Source organism: Mustela nivalis (genome assembly GCF_964662115.1).
Source record: "Mustela nivalis genome assembly, chromosome: 12".
Lineage (NCBI taxonomy): Eukaryota > Metazoa > Chordata > Mammalia > Carnivora > Mustelidae > Mustela > Mustela nivalis.
The window spans coordinates 31,333,201-31,355,420 of NC_139031.1; the positions used below are offsets into that span (position 1 = coordinate 31,333,201).

The 22,220-nt window shown below is 37.1% G+C and overlaps 1 protein-coding gene across 3 annotated transcripts in view; it reads right to left on the minus strand.

Moving 5' to 3' along the window:
• The window catches only part of CFTR (CF transmembrane conductance regulator), a 169,696-nt gene that overhangs the window by 78,121 nt on the left and 69,355 nt on the right, over positions 1–22,220 (minus strand). For all 3 annotated transcript variants that reach the window (XM_082692270.1, XM_082692269.1, XM_082692268.1), the window contains one exon: positions 19,391–19,582. In XM_082692270.1, coding sequence (XP_082548396.1) covers positions 19,391–19,582 — 192 coding nt within the window. The remainder of the gene's footprint in view (positions 1–19,390; positions 19,583–22,220) is intronic.

Sequence of the window (22,220 nt, forward strand, 5' to 3'; positions counted from 1 at the left end):
GCCTCTCGGCCTACTTGTGATCTGTCTGTCAAATAAATAAATAAAATCTTTAAAAAAAAAAAAAAAAAAAGAAAGCTCGCATGTGTATTTTTCTCCTATACCACATTTACTTCCCCAAATCCCATTCTCTTTTTTAAAAATAAATCTTTTACAGTGAAAAAGATAAAGAAGAGGTTGCCTTAGGTGAATACATTGAGTGAAGGCTTTTATAAAGGAGGCAAATTTTCTAACACATTGTTAAAAAGCCAGACAATGCTGGAATTATTGGAGTTTTCATTTCCCAAGATTTGAATTCAATACTACACTAGTTAAAAGCTTTTAATATTTTTAAAATTTAGAAATACCAGTAGTTATGTTGATAATATGATTATGATATAGTTACACTTAGGGAATAGATTGTGAATTTAGAGGATACAAAATCCTAGCCCAGTACAAACATTTAATAATGATTTGTGGAATGTAAGAAGAGAGAAAGAGAGAACAAAGGAAGGGTGGGTAACTAAACATAAAGCAAAAAAGAAAGGTGTGCATATAAGAAAAGAAAATGAAGAAGAGTGTAGAGAGTAAAGAAAGAAAATGGGAAAGGAATAGTGTCAGAAGTAGATGTTCCTAGGGGCGCCTGGGTGGCTCAGTGGATTAAGCCGCTGCCTTCGGCTCAGGTCATGATCTCAGGGTCCTGGGATTGAGTCCCGCATCGGGCTCTCTGCTCAGCAGGGAGCCTGCTTCCCTCTCTCTCTCTCTCTCTGGCTGCCTCTCTGTCTACTCGTGATTTCTCTCTGTCAAATAAATAAATCTTTAAAAAAAAAAAAAAAAAGAAGTAGATGTTCTTAGAAAAAAGCAAGAAGATATTGGCAGAATAAAAGAGGCAAGAAATTTGAAGAGGAAAATAAGAAAAAATAGAAGATCATGAATGAACATTTTCACTTTTCTTACTGACTTTAAATGTCCAAAGAGCACAGATGCAATTTTATTACATTAATTTTATTTTATTAAGATAATAAATAGGAAGCTATTCCAGCCAAATTTCTTTCATTTGTCTTTGTGTGTTATAGATATTAACAATTTTTTCTGCTATTTGTTTTCACTCTGTTTATACCATGTGATCTGCAAAATTTTCATTTTCATGAAGTCAATATATCTATCTGGAATTTCTATATTGGTTAAAAAGTATTACTCCACTTTCAGGTTGTTCATGTAATATCCTAAATTTTCTCTTAAAATTTTTATTATTCTTATAAAATTAAAAAAAGATATTCAAGGTACAATTTTTGTTTTGTTTATATACTGGTGTAAGAATCTAAGCGTCTTTCCTCTTAGTTGGATAGGAGACACGGTTCATTAAATAATGTTCCTCTGAATTTATATATCATCTACTATATATAAAATTCTCATATTTTCTAAGATCTATTTCTGGGTTCTCTGTCTTATTTCTCTGATCCATTTCCTATTCCTATACTAATACCCTGCTGGGTTTTTTGGTTTTGATCTTTTACAGGCATTAACTATGATTTAATATCTGGCAAAGCACAACCCTTATTCATAAATCTTATGGCTCTTTTTGTTCATTTAATCTTCTATATAATAACAATATCGGCAACAGCAAAAGTAATAGTAATATTAGCTAATGTATACTGAGGGCTTACTGTATGTCACATACCATTTTAAGCACTTTAAATGTATTAACTTTTTAAATATTCAATACAGCCTTATCCTTATTTTAAATGTGAAGAAATTGAAAGTTAGAAAAGATTAAGTATCATTCCAAAATAGCACAACTAGTTTGGAGCTAGGATTCAAACCAAGGCAGATCTTGTTTTAGATCCGTCAGTTGAGTTTACAGTTCTTCATATATGTCCTATATACTTCCTGTTAGATTTATGCCCAATTTATTTATTTACTTTTATTATTTTATTTATTTGTTTGCTTTAGAGTGAGAGAGAGCGAGTGTGTACACATGTGTGCACAGTGGGGAGGAGCAGAGGGAGAGAGAAAGAGGAAATCTTAATCAGGGTTCATAGCCACCATAGAGCCGGATGGGGGTGCTCAGTCTCACAACCCTGAGATCATGACCTGAGCCAAAACCTAGAGTTGGACCCTTAACTGAATGAGCCACCCAGGCACCCCCATCCCTAATATTTTTAAATTGAGATATAACTGACATATAAAATTGCATTAATTTCAGGTGTACAACATATTTGTTATATGTATATCTTGTAAAATGAGTCACAATAAATTTAGTTAACATCTATCACCACATACAGTTACAAATTTATTTTTCTTGTGAAAAGAAATTACAAGATTTGCTCTCTTAGTATTCCTCCAAAATATACTACCGTATTGTTAACTATGGTCACCTTAGTGTACACACTATATCCCCAGGACTTAATTTCCTTAAAACTGGAAGTCTGTGCTTTTTGATCACCTTCATCTATTTCATCCTCTCTCACACCCCCAACCCCACTCCTGTTTCTGGAAACCACCCATCTGTATGCTGTATCTACGAGTTCCAATTTTTTACGATTTCATGTGTAACTGAGACCATACAGTGTTTATCTTTTTCTGTCTGATTTATTTTACTTAGCATAATATTTTCTAGGTCTATTCATGTTGTCACAAACAGAAAGATTTCATTTTTTTAATGTTGGATAATATTCCATTATATGTAGAAGAAAATATCTTCTTTATCTACTCATCTGTCAATGGGTACTTATGTTGTTTCCATGTGTTGGCTATTCTACATAATGCTGGAATGGTTATGGGAGTACAGATATTTTTTCAAGATAGTGATTTTGCTTCTTTTGGTTAAATACCCAGAAGTGCAATTGCTAGGTCCTATGGTAGTAAAATTTTTAATTATTTTAATTAAAGTTTCCCAAAGTGGCTACACCAATTTACATTCCTACCAGTACTCCTCAATATTTTATTTTTTTCTACTATTGTGAATTGAATAGCTTTACATTTTTTTTAAAAGATTTTTATTTATTTATTTGATAGACAGAGATCACAAGTAGGCAGAGAGACAGGCAGAGAGAGAGAGGAAGAGAAGCAGGCTCCCTGGTGAGCAGAGAGCCGATCCCAGGACCCCGGGATCATGACCTGAGCCGAAGGCAGAGGCTTTAACCCATTGAGCCAACCAGGCCCCACATTTTTATTTCTTTTTTTTTTTTTTAAAGATTTTATTTATTTATTTGACAGAGAGATCACAAGTAGGCAGACAGGCAGGCAGAGAGAGAGAGGAGGAAGCAGGCTCCCTGCTGAGCAGAGAGCCTGATGTGGGACTCGATCCCACGACCCTGAGATCATGAACTGAGCCGAAGGCAGAGGCTTAACCCACTGAGCCACCCAGGCGCCCCCACATTTTTATTTCTTGATGACCATTGCTAGCTTAACGGAAAGTTAGTTATTATTGCATGCTTATCTACTATCCAGCCATGTTATTGTACTCCCTTAATAATTCTTACAGATTTTTTAAAATTTATTTATTTATTTGACAGAGAGAGAGAGAGAGAGAGAGATCACAAGTAAGCAGAGAGACAGGCAGAGAGAGAGGGGAAAGCAGGCTCCCTGCTGAGCAGAGAGCCTGATGTGGGGCTCAATCCAAGGACCCTGAGATCATGACCTGAGCCGAAGGCAAAGGCTTAACCCACTGAGCCACCCAAGTGCCCCCTTAATAATTCTAACGGACTTATGTTTTCTGTTTGTTTGTTCTTTGCTAGAACTTCTTTGGGTTTTTGTTTTTTGGGTTTTTTTTTTTTTTTTTTGTATAAACAATCTCTTCACCAACATTTAATATTGTCCCTATTTTAAGACAAATGACATTAATTTTTCAACATTTAAAATCATGTCTACTTGGGGATGGTGGGTTAAAAAAAGTTACTGCATTTAAAGTTTCCTTCTACTTCTATTTTTTACTTTAAAATTTTATTATAAATATAAATGACTGCTGAATTTTTTGTACACTTTTAGCATCTACTGACCCTGCTATATGGTTTTCCTCCTTATCAATATAACAAATTATACTGTTTTTACAGATTTCATTCTATTGCAATACAAGCACCCTTGCATTCCTATTATAAATCTTTCTTGGTCATATTTTATCACTTCTTATACCATGCTGGAATCTACTTGTTAATATTTTATCTGATAACATTTTATTTGAATATCTATATCATTATGATGGTTAGGTATAGTTTTGTTTTTATATTAATTTACAGATTTTTGTACTAAGACTATCCTGGCTCTAGGAAAATGGGAGAAAAGGGAATCCTTGTGCACTGTTGGCAGGAATACAAAAAATGAAATAAGTCAGACAGAGAAAGGCAAGCATATGATGATCTCATTTATATGTAGAATCAAATAAATAAATAAATAAAGCCAAATGAGCGAACAAAACAGAAACAGATTCATAAAGAACAAATGGGTGGTTGCTAGAGGGGAGAGGGATGGAAGATGGGCAAAATAGGGGAAGGGGAATGAAAGGTATAAACTGTAAAGCACAAGGATATAATGTACAGCATAGGGAATAAAGTATGCGACAGTATGTGACAACTTTGTATGGGGACAGATGGTAGCTAGATTTATCATGGTGATCTCTTCATAATATGTATAAGTGTTGAATCAATATATTGTATACCAGAAACTAATATACTATTGTATGTATATTTCAATTAAAAAAAAAAGAAAACTAGTTGAAGAGTTTCCCACCTTTTTCTCTGGTTTGGTATAGTTTAAATAATATAGAAATATATGTTACTTAAGGGTAAGATACAATTCAATTTTAAAATCATCTAATGACAGTGTTGTTTGAACTAGCAGACTCTAAACCAGCTTTACAATGGTAACATATCTATTCAAGTCCTTCTGTGCTTTGAAATAAATTCTGATCACTTGTTAGTAAATTATCCAGTTTCTCTGGGTGAAGAAATTTTTTTGGTATTTATTTATTTATTTACTCTTAATAGATACATATATTTTTAGGTTTTTAATTTTGGGTAGCAGCTGTGATAATCCCTGGTTAGATGTACTATACTTTAAAAAAAAATGGCATTTTACACACCATTAAAAGGCTGTTGAGGAAAGCATTGCTGGAAGATAAAAAATTTTGTCTAACACTTAAGACATATTCAATTTCCTATTAGTTTAGATCCCCTCCAAGTAATTTTGAAGATCACTTCTCTTTAGCTAAGACAGAATTAAACATGTAATGATCTTATTAGGGGAAATATAGATGTATAAGTTAACAGGGAAGAAAGCAGGGAAGGCTGGGAGATATGTCAGACCTAGATGCAAGTCCAACCCCCAAGTGAAGGAAAGAAGGGCAGAGGTTGGATGGAAGAACTCAAGACCACTGTCTAAATCTAACCAACTCTTGGAAAGCCATCTGGGAGTCTCTGAGCCAAAATCAGTTAATAACTAGGTCCCACATCCTCTAAACACAAATCTGCTTTAGTATCCTGCAATATTCCTGATTCACAGGAAGCTGCCTGTGGAAGAAGTCTCAACACAAACTCTAGGTGTGAAGAATTTCATGTATAGCAATTGGGGCCATTGTTCAATTTCACTGTAGTGGTCTGTAAGGCATATTTCATAACTACCACAATACCTGACCCTCCTCAATTGGCAAAGAATATGAAATCAGAATGGCAAACAAATAGGAAAATATGTATAATCTCACCAGTAATCAAGGAACTACAAATCAAGGGAAAAGAGAGAGAGAGAGAGAGAGAGAGAGAGAGAGAACACACCTCTGGGTGGCTCATTCAGTTAAGCACCTGTCTTTGGCTCAGGTCATGATCCCAGGGTCCTGGGATCGAGCCCTGCATCAGGCTTGCTGCGCAGCTTCTCCCTCTCCCTCTGCCTGCCACTCTGCCTACTTGTGCTCTCTCTTCCTGTGAGTCAAATAAAGAAATAAAATCTTCAGAAAAAAATAAAGTATTGGGTTGCCTGGGTGGCTCAGTGAGTTAAACCTCTGCCTTCAGCTCAGGTCATCATCTCAGGGTCCTGGGATCAAGCTCATCGGGGAGCCTGCTTCCCCCATCTTTCTGCCTGCCTCTCTGCCTGCTGTGATCTCTTTCTCTCTCTGCCAAATAAATAAATAAAAATCTTTTAAAAAAATAAAAAATAAAAATAAAAAATATAAAGTATCAATAATGAGAGCTTTCAAAGATGTGAATCAATGGGAACACTCAAAAATGACTGATAGTAGTATAAATTGGTATAACTACTTTAAAGTGCAAATTAGCAGTGTCTAGTAAAATTCAGAATGTGCCTATGTACACAAAAACACCTAAATTCAATTGCTAGATATCTATTCCAGAGAAATTCTTGCAAATGTGCAAAAAGAAATATTCAAAGAGTTTCACTGCAGTATTGTGTAAAATCTTGGAGAAATCTAAATGTTAATCAGTAGCAGAATGAGTAAATAAAATGTGGCATAGGAGTAGAAGAATGAAAAAAATTTCCACATATAAGTAGCATGGCTAGACCTCAAAAAGGTAATAGGGACAAAGAGAGCAAGTTGAGAATGATGTGTGGAAAGTCCACCATTTACATAAATTCTTAAGCTACCCAAACAGAACTTAAATATTGCTTATTGATAAGTATATGTACACATAGGTGTAAATTCCATTAAATGGACTGGAAAAGTATATATCACATTCATCAGAGTGACTGCCTGAAGCTTGGGGTTTTATGGGAAAATGGTGGTGGAAAGATTTGTTAGGAAGTTCTACTTAGAGTTTGTCCAGGCCCCTAAGGCACTTAAAAAACAGGGATGTTGTCATATGGTTATTTCCTACCCAGAATGGATACTAGTGATATAGGCTATCTTTCAAAAAGCAGGAAAAAAAAAAGATTCCCATATCTGAAAAGATTTGAGGTTCTGAGCCAGCATATTTGGCCTCTTTTCTCTAGACAGAAGCCATTTATGAAGAGAAATGTATAAGTGTGGATAATTAGGTAAGTTTTTCAAAGAACGTAAATCATAGGAAACAGTTGAGATTGAAAGGAAACAAAATAGTAAGGATACATTGAATAGAATTGTGAATAAGCTCATTATTTTAAGATCAAATAAATTAGTAATACCAATATCCTGTTGCTAATGTGAGTACTTGCCCTGATTGTCTTGTTTATTGTTCATTTGTAGATTTATTAGTGTTTGGCTTTTTCTATTTGGTTAAACATAAAACACTTTGTTTTGTATACATTGTTAAACATTTATCTTTGCTGATTACTAAGGGCACTCAAATATGATAATATATTTATCTTAAGGGTGGTAGTTTTCAATCTCCACAACATATTTTCTTCTACGTGAAAATTAAAAACTAAAAAAAAAAAAAAAAAAATTGTGGGGCGCCTGGGTGGCTCAGTGGGTTAAAACCTCTGCCTTCGGCTCAGGTCATGATCCCAGGGTCCTGGGATCCAGCCCCGCATTGGGCTCTCTGCTCAGCAGGAAGCCTGCCTCCCCTCCTCTCTCTCTGCCTGCCTCCCTGCCTACTGGTGATCTCTGTCTGTCAAATAAATAAATAAAATCTTAAAAAAAAAATTGTACTGCCTGGTACTGTCATGAGTTTGACAAGCACCGTAAGGACATGGGTTGGTTAGAAATGACTCCTTGCACAGAAACAAATGGTTTTTCTCTTCATTGGCACACAACTTGAGTTCCTCAGGAGCTATCCATAAAAAAGGTTGGAGGAACTCATTCAGTGCCATTAAGATGCTGGGCATGATGTGACTTCTCATGTAAAAACTGACTACTGAGATTTTTAAATAAAAAACCTAAACCATAACATAAATCAAATATAAACTTTTAAACATAGTGCTAAACTTTCTTATTGAAGGAGACACTGAAAACCCTTTTTTTGAAGCTCTGCTATACCACCATTTCATTTCTTAATAATTTTCTCAGCACAGCTTAACTACAGATAAAATTAAATATGTGGATCATTGTTTCTCAAAGTGAAGTATGTAGAGCCAATTATTTCAGAATCACCTGGGGAGCTTGTTCAAAATGTTATACATATTCTCACTCAGATGAATTAGAGAAAAGCCCAGGAATTTGCATCATGTAGTTATTCTACCTGCTCAAGGAGATCCTTACTCTTTTGGCTAACTTCCTTTACAATATGCTGGTCAGAAAGGCAAATGCCAACTTCAAAGGATTCTGTGCATATATGAGGTCTATTTGAGATTGTAAAAACACTTGAAAATACCTAGATAAAGAGCATGAGAGAAGGTCAAAGTAGTAATATAACAAGTATGCAATAAAGATTATTATTAAGAAATATACAGTATACTCAACATGATACATGCACTTTTCACACGAATGTTTATCATTTTACTTTTAAAAATGCACCTAAACACCACCCTAATATTATTTAACTGAGCCAGACAAACCAGAAGTTGTTAAAGAGGAATTGCTAATATAAAGCTCACTAACTGACTTGAACATTGGACAAAGGAATGATACAAGGTGTCATTACATTAAAGAGAGGGAGAGCTTTAAGAAAAGGGTGGAGTATTACATTTAATCGGTCTTTGTAATTTTGCAATATTTGCTGAGTACATTTGAGCTTCCTGTGACTTTGTAGATAGGAAAATATCATAAAACTTGTTTTATGGCTACCTTATCACTCTTTAGAACAACCTTGACAACATAGCCGCTTGTGGTAAGGGAGGGGGTGTGAAACTTGGGTTGAGGGAACATGAACTTTAGAGGTAATAACATGCAATAAAACATGTTTTTAAGAATAAATCACTAGACAGTGCCAATTTTATTAATGTTTAATAATTACTAAGCTCTTATGCTTTATACATAAGGAAAATGAGCAAGGAGGAAGATGAAAAAAAGTGTTGGAGAACAGATGAAGGGGTAGGAGAACAGAGGGAGGGAAGGAGAGAATGGAGAGGGCTAAAGTGTTCTAGAAAGAGAGTGAAAGAATGAATTTTAACCATTTTTGCACAGAGCTTTTGTTTTTGTTTTTGTTTTTTTTTTAAAGATTTTATTTATTTATTTGACAGACAGAGATCACAAGTAGGTAGAGAGGCAGGCAGAGAGAGAGGGAAGCAGGCTCCCCGCCGAGCAGAGAGCCCGATGTGGGACTCGATCCCAGGACCCTGAGATCATGACCTGAGCCGAAGGCAGCAGCTTAACCCACTGAGCCACCCAGGCACCCTGCACAGAGCTTTTGTAAACATGGATGTTATCTTGATAGTGCTGGGAAGTTCTTATGATTTATCAACAGAACTTAACTCCTCCGGCAGTAAATACACATGAATGAATACATAAATTAAAACCTGGAGTTCAGGGATGCCTGGGTGACTCAGGCAGTTAAAGCGTCTGCCTTCAGCTCAGGCATGATCCCTGGGTCCCGGGATCAAGCCCTGCATTGGGCTCCCTGCTCAGCCAGGAGCCTGCTTTTACTCCTCCCCACCTGTGCTCTGTTGCTATCTCTCTCTCTCTCTGTCTCAGGTGAATAAATAAAATCTTTAAAACAAAACAAAACAAACCTGGAGTTCTGCTTATTAGGAAAGGTAATTTGTTGACCTAAGTCAAACTTGATTACAAGTAGCTGTACACAGAAACACTGGCTAAAGATTAATCCTTGCTAGAAAGCATAAGAAGTGAGAACTTTTTATCAACTTGAAAAATAAAAGCTCTTCTTTCATTGAGATTTGATCTGGACCAAATTTATAGCAGAAAATTCAAATTCCAATATAATTTTTATTGCCAGCAACAAAAATACAAAAAGCTAGTTCTTTTATATAATGGATGTTACAGTCTTGTCACAAATATTAAACTATTGCTTAACATTCAGGGATATACATACATATATATGGTTTTATGTATGAACTTGTGAGTATATACATAATTCTGTTGATATCTCTATGCCTCTTTAGTGTTTATTTCTGTATATATGGAGGTCTGTATTTGTATTTGAAGATAACATAAGCATTTTTAAAGGAAGAACTGGAATGCAATGATTTAAAGTGTCCTTGAGTAAATGCTCCTAAGGAAGTAAAGTTAGAAAAGATACTTAAAACAAAGTATCTTATTTCTCCTATTCTGGCTCTACATTAGATTCATTTAATTTCTGGACTCCAGATCTCAGATTCTCTGAAATGACATTTAAAAATCCAGTTTTTAGGGGCACCTGGGTGGCTCAGTGGGTTAAGCCACTGCCTTCGGCTCAGGTCATGATCTCAGGGTCCTGGGATCAAGTCCCGCATCGGGCTCTCTGCTCGGCAGGGAGCCTGCTTCCCTCTCTCTCTCTCTCTGCCTGCCTCTCCATCTACTTGTGATTTCTCTCTGTCAAATAAATAAATAAAATCTTTAAAAAATAAAAATAAAAATAAAATAAAAATCCAGTTTTTAAAAGCTTCCTAGATGATTTTGATTCAGTTGGTCTAAAAATTGGCACTTAGGGAGCTATTAATTCCTTCACTATCTTTTCTAGGTCTACCCACCCAAGATTCTGGGACAAATCCAATGCCCAATAAAGCACTTCTCTCCCAGTACTCTGCCGCCACAGTACTATGCTATCCTGCAGTTGCTCCTGCTCTGGACTTCCTAACTCAGATCCCAGCTCCCCAGTGCCTAAATCAGCTTTGGAATTCAGTTCCTTAGCTGCCAGGCTTCAAAATGCACTCACTCATGCCCTCTGAAGTAATTCCACCACGATCCTTGTTCCCTCAGGACCTGACATTGGAGCCTAGTTGCCCAAGTGGCTCCAAGCAGGCTTCTTGCCTTCTACAGACTGCCCTCCTACTTGGACCTGTATTTATTTATTTTTAAGATTTTATTCATTTATTTGACAGAGACACAGTGAAAGAGGGAACACAAGCAGGGGGAGTGGGAGAAACAGGCTCCCTGGGGTTTGATCCCAGGAGCCTGGGATCATGACCTGAGCCAAAGGCAGATGTTTAACGACTGAGCCACCCACGCGCCCCCGGACTTCCATATTTTAAATTTGAGGTTATGAGGCTTGAAGAAGAGATTCTGCCTCAAGGGCAAAGGAAAAGGAGAAAATAATTTGGAAGAGGATCTGGGAAGAAATGTCCTGACTTATTTAAATTTTAAGTGTGTGGTATAGGTGGTTTTTCCAAGATATGCTTATTTAGGATCTGCAAATAGTTTTCACAACTATGTCATGGAATTCTCAATGCCATTAGGTCACAAGGCTTTGCTATCATAACTTCCCCTTTACAACTGGCAGGTTTATAGTCTTAATGGTTTAATGATACTGTTAACATCGCAGTGCAATTAACTAGCCTAAAGTTCTAACTTAAAGCCAGCAATAGTGAATGGGTAAGTCACTAGAGTCTAATCTAGAGTTTCTTTTCTAATAAGAAATAACACTAATAGAGTATAGGAAAAAAATGAGTCAGAAGACTTGGATTCTCTTGCTGGTCCCATCAATTATGGATCTTCAACAAGTCCCTCAAAAATTTTACTTCTTTTCTTTAAAATTGGAATGCCAATATTTCATTAACTTCTAACCACAACATTTCCATTATCCCCCTCCAATTTGCTTATTATATTAGATGAATCTTCCTAAGATACTGTTTTTATTATGGCACTTCCTCCAATAAAGAAACGCCATGGTGGAGGATGCTAGAGACCCACTTGCTCTCCTCCCAGGGTACTTCCCTGTGCTCCCACCAATTACCACATTTCTCTCACTCCTCTGCAGCTAGAAGGCTGTTTGAGAAGTGGATTTCACCAACTGAATTTATATGAAGCACAAAGTGAAAGGGGTGACCTTTGTCTTTCTGCCTCCTTTTTTTTTTTTTTTTAATTGCTGGCAAATGGAAGGATGGAAATCATGATCTGATTGGCCTCTCCTAGTTCAGCTATCGCGATATACCCCTGTCTTTCCAGATCCCAGTCTTGCTGCCCTACCTAGAGCTCCTGCAAAAGTGCAATGCTCTCTCCTGGCTCTGGGCCCATTTCATTATACACTCTGGCCACACAGAACTGACTATAGCTCCTCAAATATAGAGTGCTCCCTCTGGGTTCTCGGCCTTGTACATTCTGTTCTTTTTCTGGAATGTTCCCATTGTTCTTCTTCGCTCAAATGACTCCTGCTCATCCATCATCTCTCACCTGAGATGTCACTTCCTCCAGGGAAGCCTTGCCTGAACTTCTAATATCAGATTAAATGTTACTTCCTTGTACTCATTAAAGGACCCTATATTAATCAATATCATAGAATTTATCAAACTGCTCTGCTTTTTACTTGGTCATCTCCACTAGAATAAAACCCCCTTAAGGACAGGGATTGTGTCTTGTTCATTAATAATTTCCAGAGTTTGGCAGAGTCCTTAGTTGCACTTACAAATATTTACTAAATGAATATATATATATATAATCTTTCCCCGCAAATATCTATAAGTAAAAAATTAATTGCAGACAGGGACCCTTGTTATAATTGAAGGCAGCATCCAGAGTGCCTAAAATGTTACACGTCCATGAGAGGAACTCAATTATTCGCTGAAGTCAACTTTTTAATTTAGAAAATGTGAATCAAGCTTAGCTAAACCTTCTGAATAAAAATTAGGTATTACAGATTTTGTTCTGAAAGACACTAATGGTAATACAATTACCATTTCGAGGGTTGTTTTCTCAAGGGAACACTTATACTCAGAATTTTTAGAAAAAACAAGTTTCCTTTCTTACAAAGACCTTTATGAACATCACTGAGTTCTAAGGTATGAAATATAAGTGTATATATTGATCTTGTTTTGTTAGCTACTGCTACAAAGAAGATAATTCTTAGAGTGCATGGCTCAGAATACCAGTTCTTTGGGAGGGATGAAATCTTGAGCACAGACATGATGATACATCATGGTTTTTACCTTTGGAAAATGTCGTGATTTTTTTTTTTTTTTTGTCTTTTAATACAAAACCTTACCTTGAATATCTTCATTTCATTATTTATTCCTGAGATAGCCTGGTCCCAGACCATTATAATTAAATTTTTATATTACTGTTCTGTTGACTTGTCCAAATCTTACTGAGACCAGCACTCTTAAGGCTATTTTGGTTTTAGAGATGTAAAACTCTCATTTGTTAAGCTAATAATTAATTCCAGAATTTGCAATTTCAATTACTAAAATCAGGTTCACACTTTAAGAATTCAGCACAGTTTCTCTCTGACAGCAAACTCTAAGCAAAGCTGTCACGAGATAACAAGAAAGTGAGAATTCAATGGACCAATGTGTGCAGAGTGCTTAGCACAGCAATGCCAACATGTACTCTCTTGATAGATGTTAGCTAGAGTTTTTTTTTTTTAAGTTTCAGGGCTCAAATGAAGCGAAATAACAGTTCAATTCAGAAAGTGCTATGGCATTTCTGTTAGGTTCTGGCTCAGTGATTCTATAAAATAAATGTACTTGCTTCATATTACAGTAAATAAATGGCTGTGCTTTCCAACTTAATTAACTATTAGGAGAAAATTACAGGTGGTTCAAGGTGCAGTCATTAAGTATGGTTTATTCTGGTTTAGGGGACATAGTTCAATGTGTTTCAAATATCTGTTTTATGTCTCCATTATGTCTTGGCTGTTACTGAATGCAGATGTTAATTCCTATGGCTCCCTTTTATTTACAGATCTCTCAAATGAACGTTCCTGCATTCTCCTGTAGTGGTGGACTGATCAACCAAAGGTTAAGCCTCTGTTCACACAGGTTAGTTTTGGCCAGATCTGGATATCCAAAAGTCAAATTCAAATTTAATTAGACTTGCGGTATCTGCATGATGGAATTTATTTTCCAGAACAGTTATTAACTCATTGCTTTGCTTACTTCCCTCCCAAGTTTTTCATATTTCTTGCCAATTTCCCTCCCAAGTTTTTTTTTTTTTTTCCTTTAGCAACTCCTTGCCAATTTTCCTCCTAATTTGCTTTCTTCTAGTGACTTAAAGATGAAAACTGCCAAGCAGTGGTGGTAAAGAAAACACAAACAGATTTTAATTCTGCAACAAACACAGTAAATATTTTTATTACAATGCATATGTAATGGTTGCCAAGACAGAGTACATAATGAAGACCATTTTGCGGTTACAAAAGGATCTCAACATATCTGTGAAAACCGATTATATATCCTAAGTCCCTAGCTTCTTCTCATATCCCACGCCCCACCACACACTATCATAAAAGCCAAACCCAGGTACTTTTACAAGAGAGTGAGTCACTGAATATAGTCAGTCCAACTACCCATTACCCAAACACCAGTCTGCCTAGAATTCTCTTGCTGTCAGCTGTGGGTTCTATGGTAGGGTAAGGTATTGGTGAAGTGTGAAAAAAACCAATAACCTGAAAATAAAGAAAGACAAGAGAACAGTAAAGTCTGTTCCTCTTTTAATAACTAAACAGGGTTATAATCTCCTTAAGAGATAAGTAAGTTAACAAGGGCCCAGTTCAACAGAGTCATCTTTTTTAAGCTAGCAAAAGTCTCCAGGGTTGGTTACAAAAACGTACAAAATTGAGAAGGACCCTCAGGGGTAGTCTGGTTACATGGAAAGAAGAGAATAAGCTGATTGGCACTGGGATATAAAATGGTATCTTAAAAAAAAAAAAAAAAAACACCTAAGAAAACAAATACCTCTACATTTGTCTAGAAATCTGTAGTACCATCATCCAGATCCAAAAGTAGGAAACATAAAGCAAGACATGGAGACATTCGTAAAGGAGAAGGGCCGAAGGCAAAGGATCCACACCTGACTTGCTCCCTCGGGTCTGCACACCACAAGTCATTCTATAGCACAGAGCTGTCTCCGGGCCCTTCCCCGTGATAAAGTCTTTAAGCTACCCCTCTGAGGGAAGAGTTTTCAGCAGACTGAAATCAGAAAACTATGTGAAGTATGTTGTGCATGCTGTTTCCTATCCACGCCAACTTATCCTACCAGCCTGCTCCTATGACGGCAGGCATCACTACATACGCAAGTGCTCTGTAGATATTAGAGCTGAACAAAAACACAAAAATGAGGAAGAAAATATCCCGTTCTCATCTCCAGTTCCAAGTCTGGCTGGAGCACATTCAGAAACAGATCAACACTGGCAGTCAAAATGAAAACAGATGGACTCACGACTCTGCGTACTGGTGACCAGGGGCCCTGCGGGGGACTCAGCCAGGGTGACTGTGGCGGACACCAGCTGCTCCCCCTTGGGGACACTGTGGGTGTTTCATGGTCCTCAGCTCCAAACTCCTCCACATTTAAAAAAGAAAATCCTCCCTTGGGAAGGCCCCTACAGGCCTCTTCTTGAAAGGTGAGGAATATTTATTTCATGAAAACAAGAAAAATACCAAAAGTAGAAACTCTCAGGGACTGAAAATAGGGACACCTTTGGTTTTGACTAAGATAGTCTAGCACCTGTAATTCCTTTCCTTACTCCCTACTCAGTAACATACTCCTGCCATGGAACCATCTCGTCCAACCCTGAGACTGTGAGACTCAGAGGGGAACAGCTGCTGAGCACAATTCCCATAACTGGCATGCCTACTCCAAGATATTGCTGAAATAGTCACCTGAAAGAATTTACAAAACTGCCTCTCCACGTCCTGGGCAGCATATACCAAAATAAATCTTTAAGAGTCACAGCTCTCAAACAATTTGCCATGTGGTTGGATAAATAACAATGTACAGGGAATATTCAGCAACAAGAAAAGAAGCAGACATGCTCTATATTCAGTGTACTCACTACATTTGCCAGTATCAAGTACAGAGAATTTAGGGTGCTGGGTGTATTTTTGCCTGTTATAACATGACTAGAAAGGCCTCGTTGCAATAGTCAGCAGGACAGGAGGGAGCAGGGACTCAGAGATCATTAGAAATGAAAAGCTCAGTGTTTTGACAACTTAAGGCAAAGGGGAAGAAGAGTGAAGTGTACATTACAGAAGCAAAATGTATGTCATCATCATTATAAAGTTATTTATTCAAGTCTACCTAGTGGTGTCCTCCACTGGAAACCTTATTAGTAAGACTTATGATCTTTCTGTCTTGATCAGATGTCTCAGTTGTATGTCATTCACCTTCACGTGTTTCTGTCCTAAACCCATGGCAATCCTACCTATCCCCCTTTTCAGCTCCTGTCATGCAAGGAATCCTTAATCCTAAACCAATTTCTCTCTTCTTCTAATTTCTTCAGGAAAAAAAACTCTCAGTCTTCCCTGAAGGCCCATTTTCCCTGACACCCTTTCCTTTGGATGGAAATAGTATATAAATATGGCATTCTTGATCTCCGCACAATGCCTCTGCTTAATTTCTGTTTCTTCTTGTCCCTTAAAACCATTATCTGGATTACTGAAACAGTTCCTGTTAGTCTCCCTTCTAGTCAGAACAGCAAATACTACTACTATGATGATGACGACAACAACTACTACTACTGACTATTTTATTAAGTAATTTTGGTGAGCCAGAAAAATATCAAAATAAATAATATAATCTCCATATTGAGAGGACAAAACTCAGTGTATAACAGGATTAAGTAACTTTCTTTAGTAACCCAACTCTGTCAGATTTCAAAATATATATTTTTTCTGCCATCCCAGTTTCAAAATGCACCCACCTTAATTCTGTTTCTCATATTACAGCCAAGTGATATATCAAAAATACAAAACTGCCTGCATCCTTCTTCCCCTGATTAAAGCTCTCCAAGACCAAATTCCTGAGATTGGTGTGCAAGGCCCCCAGGCCGTGGTCCAATGGGTTCATTCCTCTTTCCACACTCAGTGCCTCCAAGTTATATTCTGGTTCTATCAAGACATGGTTCCCTGCACTAACCAACTGGTTTCACATCCTATGTTTCTGCTCAGTTCCTTTTGTCCAGAATACCCTTCCCACTTTTACTCATCCCTCAGGTTGTCCACTTTTAGAGAAAGCCTTTCCTGAACTGCTGAGGCAAACCGAAACTGGGCTTCCGCAGTGCCCTAAGAATACCTTTATTCCAATACTTGCTATCTCTTCCTTTATGTTTTCCCCCAACCAGCCCATAAGTTATTTGAGGAGGGAAAATAATGTTTTCATTTTGTACCTGCTCTGACCCCACCACAGTGAACAGTGTCTGGTACAGAATTGTGTTTTGGAGTGTGAAAGGCACATAGAAACTAGAATCACCGCCAACCCCATTGCCATTTCTGGAGCATGGAAACAATGTGCCTGAACTCTAAACTGTCCAATGCCATCTGGTTTCTTTGACAGGATACTCCAACTTCTGTTTGGGTCAGGAAGAACAACTACCATATTTACAGATAACCACATTTATCATTTTTCTTAGAACCACTTTTGTCATCATTAAAGTTCACATTGATGACTTTTTATAGCCATCTTAATTATACCAAGTTCCATCTTATTTCCATAGAGGTCACTCTCTAATAAGAACTGACTCTAAGAACACATTTATCTTACATCACGTTCTCTAGCAGTATTCACCACCTCAAAAGAAAGTAGAAAGGAGCTAATATTTATAGAATAGATAATTTACACCAGACACTATGTTTTATACCCTATATTCATCCCATTGAATTTTCTCAATAATCCAATTACCATTTATTCATCAATCTCCCACTTCTTCTGACCAACCTAAACTTCTACTTTATTGGCAGCTCTAATGTTCTTAATCAAAAAAATTCCTCCAAAGCCACCAATTTCCCTCTTGTTACATTGGAACTCCACAGTGAATCATTCTATTAGAGGAATTATCCTTGTACCACCTTTGGAGGTTATTCTTTACATCAGGCAGACAGAGATCTATTGTTACGCTCCCTCTTTTCACTCCTACAGAAATCACTCTTTCATTTTCTATTAGAGCACCAACTACATTCCTTATTAATATGTTTCTTTCCCCTACCGGTCCATGAACCTCTCAAGTATAAGGATCTTATTCTATTTATATTTTTACGAAATGCAGCAAGCGCCAAATGTTTTCAAAATGAAGACTTCTTAACTTTTTCTAGTTTAAAAGTTTATTTGGGCACAAAAGGCCATATACTGAATGTTTGCATTTGTGTTAATTGTCCACAACAATTAGAGATACAAGGTAGATTAGTGGTTGTTTAGAGCCAGGTATGCGTGCTGGGGGGCAAGGTATTTTTTTTTAAGATTTTATTTATTTATTTGACATAGAGAGATCACAAGTAGGCAGAGGCAGGCAGAGAGAGAGGGGGAAGCAGGCTCCCTGCCGAGCAGAGAGCATGATGTGGGGTTCGATCCCAGGACCCGAGATCACGACCCGAGCCGAAGGCAGAGGCTTTAACCCACTGAGCCACCCAGGCACCCCTGAAACTACTTTTAGAGGAAATAAAGATGTGATGGCCTTTCCTTTGGATGGAAATAGTCCATAAATATGAGTATATGAAATAAAACTAACTTACACACATTAAAAATAATTTTGAGGTCGGTCATAGAATGAGAAAAGAATATGCTCTTCTTCCTCTTATTCTCTTTACTTTCGTTATTTTTAACAGCTTTATTATGATATAATTCACATACCATACAATAGTTCATTAAAACACAGATCACTATAACATGAACCTTTAGAAAATGGACTGTGTATTTTTCAGTTTGGTTTTCCCACACTTAGCATGTTAGTGTTAGTAAATGCTCATTTCATAAATGAGGGACCCACAGCTCTGAATTTATTATTAGTAATACAGCTATGGTCTATTTGGGTTAAATAAATATACTTTTATTGTTGGATTCAAATAACCATTTATAAAATTATTTCTTGAGGAAAGGTATATTCAAAGCAAAAAATAATAACAGTAATAATAAAGCTCACCAGAAACCTTCCAATACCTTTCAACTAACAAATAAAGCTTGTGATTTATCTTGCAAGACACTACCACTCCTATAACCCAGTCCCCACCTAGACAAATATCTGTGTTCTCTAAAAACACCCAATATGTTTTGGATAAAATATAATCACAATTTTATCTTTGATTCTCTACTGGAAGATCATTGCTCATTCTGCTAGGCTATGGTTGTTATTTAAAATTACTAGAATCCTCTCAAGTAATTTTGAAGTATTTTTTAAAAAATGCATGCATATAAGTGTCCACTGAGGACACATGACTCACGAATGAGTCAATAAAATTCTCTCCATTTCATAAAGAGGTTTTATTGTAACCAAATCAGCCCATCATTTTAAAAATAAATTGTACCTTCTCTATGTTTTTGTAAGTCTCCTAGAGCAGGGATCATATATTTTATTAGTGGTCATATATTTATTAGACATATATATTTTATTAGTGGATTTACTTAGAGTACTTTGCCCATGTTGGAAACTTGGTTAATATATGTAGACTGACTTATTGAATAGGGGACTAATTATATATCTTAAGTAGTTTAAAGATTTCATATGCATAGTCAGAATTATGTCACATAGTGACTTACCTCCTCTAGCTGGCATGCTTTGATGACACTCCTGTATCTATACTCATCATAAGAAACACCAAAGATGATGTTTTCTTTGATGGTGCCAGGCATGATCCAGGAAAACTGAGAGCAGAATGAAATTCTTCCACTGTGCTTAATTTTGCCCTCTGAAGGCTCCAACTCTCCCATAATCATCATCAGAAGTGAAGTCTAGAAACAAAAACCATGGTTATTAAATTAAATCACTTGATCAAATCATTCTCAGAATATACCTGCCTCCGGCTATTATCCTAAGCAGATATATTTGTTCTGATTTTGAAGGATTCCAGATTAATTCATTTGATTCAAAACTTACTAAGCACTTCCTATTCGGGATATGCTGCTATGCACAAAAGATACAAAGAGGAATAAAAGAGACAATTACAGTGGAGTGTGGTTAAGTGTTGTAGTAGAGGTTCACAGGGATGGAGCCACTGATTCAGATCGTTGGGATGGGTTTGGAGAACATCAGGGAAAGATTAAGCTAATATTTGTTGATACTCGGCCTATGCTGGGTGCTGTTCTTTGTGATTTAACTGCATTCATTTATTTAATCACAGCTATTAGAATTTAAATAAATTCTGTCCATTTATTTAAACCAACAATGTAGATTCATTTTGATCTTCATCTAACAAAAGAAGAGATGAGTTAAAAAAAAAAAAAAGATAATATTGTTTCCACGAGCCCTTCTTGAAGAAACAAGGATAAAATGAATGAAGAAGCCTCACCAAAAGGACTATCAGTGAGCAAAGACTTTATATAAAAGACTATGAACTAAAATTTAAACTAATGTGGGAATTAGAGTTGAAGAAGATAATTTAAATACGTTATATGCCCTGACAATAGGAAAAGTTTTAAGTAAAATACAAATAAAACAAAGGAAAGAGAGTATAAAGGAAATTTGCTGATTGCCTTATCAAGAAAAGCTGGAAGTCAAAGGATACCATGTAAACGTAACACCGTGGGTAACAGAAGCATAAGCATATTTAACAATACAAATATAAAGCATTAAGAAAGATAACACAAGGGTGCCTGATTTGGTTCAGTGGGTTAAGCCTCTGCCCTCTGCTCAGATCATGATCTCAGGGTCCTGGGATCTGGCTCTCTGCTCAGGAGGGAGCCTGCCTCCCTCCACCTCTGCCTGCTTCTCTGCCTACTTGTGATCTCTGTCAAATAAATAAATAAAATCTTAAAAAAAAAAAAAAAGAAGAAAGAAAGATAATATGACTGACTAAAATGGTATAGAAGAAAAAGAGGCAGCAGAGAAAGAAAAAACATTAACTTTATGAGAGCTCACATTAGGGAATCAAGGAAAGAAAATCCCGAAGATTTAACATAAAGTTATTATAAATATAATCTCTAGGGGCGCCTGGGTGGCTCAGTGGTTTGGGCTGCTGCCTTCGGCTCGGGTCATGATCTCAGGGTCCTGGGATCGAGCCCCGCATCAGGCTCCCTGCTCCGCAGGAAGCCTGCTTCCCTCTCTATCTCTCTCTCTCTCTGCCTGCCTCTCTGCCTACTTGTGATCTCTGTCTGTCAAATAAATAAATAAATAAATAAACAAACAAACAAACAAATAAATAAATAAATAAAATCTCTATGACAAAACACCTCCTGAACCTCTAAAAGTTGGAAGGTCCTTGGGCTCATATGTGGACCCCTTTTTATCCATACTCTGTCCTTCGGAATCTCATTTGACCTCAAGTTGTTACACTGACAGATCCCATTCCCTTGAAACCAGACCTGTATATCCAACTAACATCTCAACTTGGATGTTGAATATGCATTATAAACTAAATGCATAAGTTTCTTCCATAATCTTCTCAGGTAATTGTACCTTCAAGCTTCCAGTTACCCTTGGACTCATCCTTGATCTCTGTTTTTTTCATATGCCACCTTCAATCTAATTCTGTGGTATCTTTCTTAGAAACATGTCCTGAGTGGTGCCTGGGTGGCTCAGTGGGTTAAAGCCTCTGCCTGTGGCTCGGCTCGGGTCACGACCCCAGGGTCCTGGGATCTAGACCCACATCGGGCTCTCTGCTGGGCGGGAAGCCTGCTTCCTCCTCTCTCTCTGCCTGCCTCTCTGCCTACTTGTGATCTCTGTCAGAAAAATAAATAAAATCTTAAAAAGGAAGGAAGGAAGGAAGGAAGGAAGGAAGGAAGGAAGGAAGGAAGGAAGGAAGGAAGGAAGGAAGGAAAAAAGAAAGAAAGAAATATATCCTGAATTTGATTACTACTTCCATCACTACCTGGATTAAGCCAATATCATCTCCTGCCCAATTAGCCCAAAAACTCCCAACTGCTTCAAAGCTCCCCTTGCTTCTGCCCTTGTCTCTCTAAAACATATTTTCAAAGCGCCCCCATCAAAACCTAAGACAATCATATTACTTTCCTCTTAAAACCTTCCAATGGACTCTCATTTCCTCAGAAAGAAAAGCCTTACTCGTTACAAGCCCCTTTGTAAGACCTTTCAGGCTCTTTTAGAAAAGCCCAAGTACTGGTCTAGCCCACCTTACTCCTCTGATGGCTCTACCCTCTATGGCTGACTGTGCCAACCCCACTGACCTCCTTGCTGTTCTGTGAACCATACAGGCTAATTTCTATTTCAAGGCTTTCTCCACCCTCTCTCTGCAAGATTCTTCTGCAGGTAATCCACATGACCTTGTCCCTCACCTCCCTCAAGTCTCTGCTCAAATGTTACCTTTCAGTGAGGGTTTCTCTATCTCCTCTATTTAAAATTGCACCCCATCACCAATCTTCTTTTCTCTGCTTTATCTTTATAGCAATTTCCATCAGGTGTTATTACATATAC